Source organism: Cenococcum geophilum, assembly GCF_001692895.1.
Source record: "Cenococcum geophilum 1.58 unplaced genomic scaffold K441scaffold_2, whole genome shotgun sequence".
Taxonomy (NCBI): Eukaryota; Fungi; Ascomycota; class Dothideomycetes; order Gloniales; family Gloniaceae; genus Cenococcum; species Cenococcum geophilum.
In genome coordinates, this window is record NW_027137560.1 from 724,486 (window position 1) to 731,655 (window position 7,170).

The 7,170-nt window shown below is 35.5% G+C and overlaps 1 protein-coding gene across 1 annotated transcript; it reads left to right on the forward strand.

The window, feature by feature from the left end:
• Window positions 1-5,924: 5,924 nt before the first annotated feature.
• On the forward strand, window positions 5,925-6,140 carry K441DRAFT_534168 (uncharacterized protein; the record flags this gene model as incomplete). The annotated part of the gene is made up of 1 exon (XM_067642320.1): window positions 5,925-6,140. A coding segment is annotated over one exon (216 nt), but the record flags the coding sequence as incomplete, so codon positions are not given.
• Window positions 6,141-7,170: the final 1,030 nt, after the last annotated feature.

Below are 7,170 nucleotides of genomic sequence, written 5' to 3' on the forward strand. Positions count from 1 at the left end.
CTATTAAGTCTAAGAGCGTAATAGAGATAATAATACTAAGGGTCTTATCTTATTAGCTGTTGGTAAAAACCATAGACTATCGTTCTTAACTAGCTATAATTTAGCCGCCTATTAATTAGACGCTAATAGTGGCGGCATATACGTATTTTCTTATTAATTATCGCTAAGATATTAAAATCCTACTACCATCTAAACACGTTTAAAATTATAGATCCTTCTCACTGCTATACTTTTTGGTCTTCTAGTAATATTATTTAATTAAGTAAAGCCTCTCTGTCGTATAAAAACCTTAGCGCTAAGTTATAAATAAACTTATACGGTCCTAAGAAATTAGATAAAATTAGAGGTCTATAAGCCTTTTTAAACCAAGAGTATATAGTAGGATCGGTCTTTATAGTGCTAAGGTAGTTATAAGCGTAATATATTAAATGGAGTCTATAATATAATACGGTATAGTTTAAACCCTTTATCGCTAAACCTATATGTCCTCCTATAGCTTATATATATATCTAGTAGACCTTATATATCTCTAGATTAAAACTAGCTGCCCTATACTAACTACGTAAGAGCTTTATAACCTTAATTAGTTTAATCTTAATGGTTTAGTTTAGGGACGCCTTAAGATAAGCGGGTATATTATCCTTATAATTACATCCTTATTTTACGCGGAGTATTACTATAGCATCTACGGCCTCCTTAATATACTCCTTATTATCTCCTAGCTTAATAACGTTCCTATTAAATATTAATACTACCCTTAGCCCTCCTACTTCCAGGTAAGTAATTATTAGCCCTTTTCTTAGATTTCTCCTTAATAAAGATACTAGTAGCTATAGGGGCGAGCTAATAGGCGTTCTAGCTACAGGGATGCTCTTATTTATAGATAATAAAGGTGAGTTAACTAATATAGGCGATTCCTGTTAGGACGGGCTTAGTATAATACTAACGCCTCCTTCTTAAATAGGTGTTAACGGCTAAAAAGCTAAAGGATTTATTACGTTGGAAGTATATTATAAATATATTCGCAGTATAAGAGCTAAGCTCTCTCCTACTTATTTAATTTCAACATTAGTAACCTCTAGTCCCACTATAGTTAGCCTTTTACTTTTTAGCGGTAGGCCCTTATTTAGAACAAGGAAGCCAGTTAAGTATTTTCCTAAACTATACTTATTTACTACCTAGTCTAATATTACTCTTTTTAATATTTTAGGCGCGAGCGCGAAGTCGGTTAGCTGTAGTTAAGTAATATTTTTAATACCGCGTTTTAGATAATCGAGCCTCTTAACTAGGGCTTTATTAACTTATACTATTACTTTATAAAGTAGGTAGATTGTAAGCTTTTAGGCGGTAGAAAGGAAGTAGTAGGAGACTACGTGTTTTAGCGGTCCATTAAGAATATCTTATCTCTAGGCTTTTTAAATAGTTTCTTTGGCTTTATTACACTAATTCCTTTAATCTTTTACTATTTTACTAATGTTAGAGATATCCTTAAAGATTATTAAAAACGCGTCCTTTCCTAGAGATACTTATAACCCGTTATTATAATTAACGAAATTAACTACTATACTAGCAGTATCTGCGTTTAAAAAGCCTAATCCAGGCCTATAAAGGGCTAAAAGGAGAAGAAAAAGAAGAACAAGTTAGACAGCTACTGGACTATATACGCGGTGTTATAATAGGAGAAAACCCCTTTATAAGAGAAGGAGAAGAAAAAGAGGCAAAAGATGCCCTAAAAGGACTAGTAGAAGAAATAAGAGCTCTCTGTAAGGAGGTAGCTCCTATTAAAGAAACTTACGCAGAGAGGCTAAAGAGGGGCCTCCCTTCTTCGTCCTCTCCCCCTTTATTATCACCATCTTCTACCCCTCCTCCTTTTAGTAGGAGTTCTACTTCTACTAGAAGTTAAAAAAAAGCAGCTATAAGAAAGGAAGTTAGTCCTAATTACAGACGAAAAGGACTAACCTTTAAATGCCTTCTCTATACAAAACAAAGTCAATTAACTATTTATATTAAAACTGCAAGTAAAAAAAGCCAGTTTTAGCGTCCATAGCTAGAACTAAAGGAAAATAAAATATTCTCCTTACGACTATAAAAGAGTATAATGCAGATTTCCTAGTTAAATATAAGGAGATCTGGCATAACTGCTTTACCTTTTAAAGAGAACAAAAATTAGAACTATGGGTTTAAATTGTAGCCTATAGGGTTCCTACCTTACCTTTCCTAGAAGAAGGAGGCTCTAAGCTTCTAAAAGAAGAAATTGAGACCTTTAATCCTATAAGGATATAAGGACTACCTAGATAGATCTTATTTAGTAAAAAAAGACATAATCTATAGACCAGATTTGACTCTATAGTTTTTACTATAGGGAACGAAGAAAAAAGACAAGAAATCCTTAAGTAAAAAGAGATATCAATTGCAGGTACAGCTACTAAGGTAGTAAAATACCTCAAAGTCTCTCCTACTACGCAGTGCACTAGCTGCTAAAAATTTGGCCATATAGGAGATAGATGCTCTACTAAAGCCTATAGATTTTATACAGCTGTATATTTATCTAAAGACCACTCCTATTTTACCTATATAATAATAGGCAAGCCCTACAAGCATACTACCCCTCTTTGCATTAACTGTAAAGAAAACTACTTTGCTAATAGTAAAGACTGCGAGGTCCTTAAAGCAGCTAGGCTAGTAGGTAGTACTAGCTTAGAAGGTTCTATGGAAGAATAAGATAAAATAAATAGGATTTTAGAAGGCGGTAACTCTTACTAGGCTCTTAAAAAAAGATATTAGAGAGCAAAAGGATAGAAATAAATTGCAAAAAGGACAGGGACAGGTGTTAGGATTTCATAGTTTTTCCTACCATTTTCTTATTCCCTAGTAGTTATAGTAACTTAGTTTACTAAGGAACTATAAACTCCTAGTTTAGGGGTTTATAAACTACTAGGACATAGCTACTAGTATATATTAAGCTGCTTAGAAAGGATTTATATATATAGAACTATAGCGCCATAGCCTAGAGGCTGCATGCGTAGTATTATACGTAGTATAATACAAATGATTTAAAAAATAAAATAAAAAGTATCTGCGTAGTTCTTTCTCTTAAGCAAAATCTCGTTATAGATTTAGATATATACTACATAACGCTAATTAGCTGTAAAGCCTCTAACTTCTATAAGGATATTGCTAATTTATCGCTTAGCTCCTTTATATAGTACTAATAGTCTACCAAACAAAGATATAATAAGAGTGCTATTACCAATTCTACTTAGTTTATACTTTGGCTAATTTATAGCTATCTTTAAGGTTTATTAGAGGCGAAAAGGTAAAGTTCTAAATAGGGGTTCTTAATCTAAATAGTCTACCAAATTTAGGTAGCAGTGTAAAGTTCTACCGGCTCTAATCATTAAATAGACTAATTATAATTTTCCATCCCCGGGATAGAAAATCGCTATTAGCTTAGTAAAGGCGGTAAGCGAAACTAATATCTTTATAGTAAATAATACTAGCTAGCTATACGCAAATATTCTTCTATCCTTACCTTACTGTTAATATATATTAGATTTCTATAACTAAAAAAGCGAATAAGAAAGTGTAATAGAAAGAGCTTTAGGAAATACGGTAAATAAACGGACAGATTATACGGTTATTATCTATATCCCCTTCCCCACCTTAGAACTTAACTATCCCCTAGTTAAATATTTTATACTTAGTTTTATTAAACGATCTTTCTAAAACGCACACTTCTTAAACTACGCGGCGTTATAATACTGGTGGATTTTATATAGCATCTTCCTTAGGTTCTGGCTCTACTATTACTTCTTATCTCTTAACCCGTCGATTTGGGTCCGCAGCTTATCGATAAGCGCCAGCCAATTAGATTAACTAGATTCGATAGTCGTGCTTAGATATTTAAAGCCTTTGGATATTGCTTATTTCTTATACAAAATCTCTATACAAGCTCATTCTTTAGAGTTGAGTCGCTTGATGTGAGGCTGCCAGCAGGCGTCGTTCCCGCATGATTGCGGGGCATAATGGTGGTGTAATTAATGGTTGAATTTAACAGTCTTGATTCTGGTGTTCGCGTACAGACTATATACTCTACGGACCCCGACGGGTTAAGAGATAGTATAGTTCCGCCTAATTAGTTAAGCTAGTCTTTCTAGCGAACCTTAGACATCTATTATTAATAGAACTTCTTTAATCTATTCCCTAGAGTTTAATTATAAAACGGCGTGCCGTTAAGATCCTTAATTAAATACTATCCTTTATAAGGGTGACTCATATATACGCGGAACGCGCCTAGCCATTTTAGATCTAACTTATAACTACTAGAATCTTATTGTTGGGGAAGACGCAGCCAGATTTAGAGGTTCCTCCCCCCCGTTTTAGGAGGCTGTTTCTTCTCGCTTAAACCTATATCTATTGCCGCTTTTATAACATACTAAGTATACTAAGGATAGTAGGGTCTCCCTTACTTACTTACCAAACCTAGAAGCTCCCTAAATATCCCTTAGCGGCTAACGTTATTTAAAAAGCTATAGACGTCTACTGCCTACCTTTATCCTTATTCTTTGCTAAAAGCACTACCCTTATACAACGAAACCTCCTTCTATACTAAGCTCCTTTAACCCTTTTTCCACAGTAGCTATGTATACATTTTCCTTTACTATTATATTGTTTACTTCTAATACTCAATTTCTAGGGTTTTACCTATGGGGTTTTTTTGCCCTGTCCTGCTCTTAAGAACGCCGATCTCCCGTAGAGCCTTTTTTAGCGTTCCTACTAATAGCAGTCGCTCTTAAGCTAGCTTCTGCGTATAGGTAACTAGCAGCTACTAAAGCACTAAGACACTACGCGTTTAACTACTATACCCTTTTAAAGTAAGAAATAGTAAAATATAGATCTAGCTTCTAACTTAAACTCCGAACTAGGTAAGCCGTTTTATTCTAAGCTAGCTTTAGACTTAGATTTAAGCTCTAACTCTAAAGCTAGGGAAGACGCCAATTCCGAAGGGGAATATTTATGGTAAAGGATTGCGTATTATAAGGATAAAGGAAGGGCGAAGTTAAAACAGAAGCCCTAGTCTATTTCTCTTATTAAGCGTAAGTTCTAGAATTAGGAAAAGTTCGTTTATATTTAAACCAAAATTTACCTTATAATACTAGCGATTTATATTTAGATTCTGTTTAAAAGTTAAGTCTAACCTAACTAAGGCCCTTTGTTAGTACGCGGCCAATACGTTTAAAATATACCTTAAATAGCGTGTGAAGAAGTCTTAAATTAAGAAGGAAAGTACGATTTAGGCGTACTGGAGATAAATACTATATAAATTTATAGATGTGGTAGGCCATAGTATAAATAATAGCGCAGAACTTAATATAAGCTCGGACCCCTAGAACTCGGCCACCCTCTAAAGTCGGCCACCCAACCAAAATCGAGCCACCAATTTGTCCCCTCATTTTCTACACAACCAACCGTTTAATATGGACCAAAAGGAGCAGAACTTATAAATGGCTATCGCAGATTTCAAATCTGGCAAATTTGAATCTGGTAGAGAAGCTGCGCGCGCATACGGTGTCCCACCGTTGACTTTTAAAGACCGATTAAATGGCAAGGAGTTATAACGAATTGCACACCAACACGAGCAACAATTGACCCCTACTTAAGAAGACTACCTTACCGATTGGGTACTCGAACAGGACTTATAAGGGTTTGCTCCCTCGCATACATAACTATGAGAAATGGCGGCCCGAATCCTTGATCAAAATGGCGACACCGAAGCCCTGGGTAAAGTATAGGTAGCTAGCTATTTTAAACGGAATCCTTGCATCAAATCTATACTCGCCCGACCAATAGAAAGCGCATAAGTTAATAGGGCACAATTAGGGCAAATTTAAGAGTTCTATAACCTTTATAAGAGGGTGTAAAGGAAGGCTAATATATGGGTAGAAAATAGCTGGAATATGGACGAATCTGGTATCGCATTAGGCGTATATGCGAACTCGATCGCTATAGGAGATGCCTCTAAAAAGAAGACTCTCGTACAGTCGCTAAATAATCGCGAATGGGTATTAATTATAGAGGTAGTCTCTGCCCTTGGCCGATTAATTCGGCCTCTCATAATCTTTAAAGGAAAGCACCCCTAATTAACTTGGTTCCATCACAATAAGGTGCCTAATTGGATATATACGACCTCCAAGAACGGCTGGATAGCCAATCGTATCGCATACGCATGGCTTACTAATGTCTTCCTACCTAAGACACAACCACCTAGTAATAAAGCTCGATTGCTCCTTTTTAACGGCCATAGAAGCCACTATATAGTAGAATTCCTATTAGAATATAAATGGAATAACGTATGGCTCGTTTTACTACCACCTTATTTAACGCACGTGCTGCAACCCCTAGATCTATCGTGCTTCTCCCCTATTAAATCAAAGTATTAGAAGCAGATTGCAGATCTTGCATCTCTTAATAATACAGCTCCAATTAAGAAGCACCGCTTTATTAAGTATTACTATATAGCCTAAGAGAAAGGCCTTATAGTAAGGACGATTAAATCTAGGTAGCGTGCCTCTAGTATTTACTTATGGAATCCGCGTAAAGGCCTTATATCCTCGCAAGTTAAGAACAAGGCTCTAGTTAAGGCTTTAAGCTTTAAGCAAGTCAAAAGCAACCAGTTTAGCGTTATAGCCACCTTAAAGAAACCCTATAATATATATTTAACGATTTAAAGCCTTCGCAACGATTATACGCCCAATTAAAAGACTCAGTTGCTCTTATAAAAAGTAAGTCAATAGTTTAAGCGACTTGCTGTAGAAGCTGTATATAAGGACGCTTAAATATATAGCTTATAATCGCAGCTTAAGGACCTTAAAGGTCTAAAATTTTATAGGCAGGTAGCTGTAGATCTAAATACAAAGTTTGTAAATATAAATTTAATTAAGCAAGCAATAAAGGAGGTAGAGGAGAAGGAGGTAGAAATAAGGGTAAAAGGGCTAAAGTCAAGGCCTTAAAGGGTGTCAGGTAGAAAGGCTAAGGCCGATATATTAAATAGCACGTAGGGGTAGAAGATAAAATTAATTTAATTAAGTGTAGAGAGCTTTAAAAGTGGTAGGGGTCGCTTTAGTTAGGTAGCCGAGTTTAGGGGGTAGCCGAGTTTTAGGGGTCCGAGCT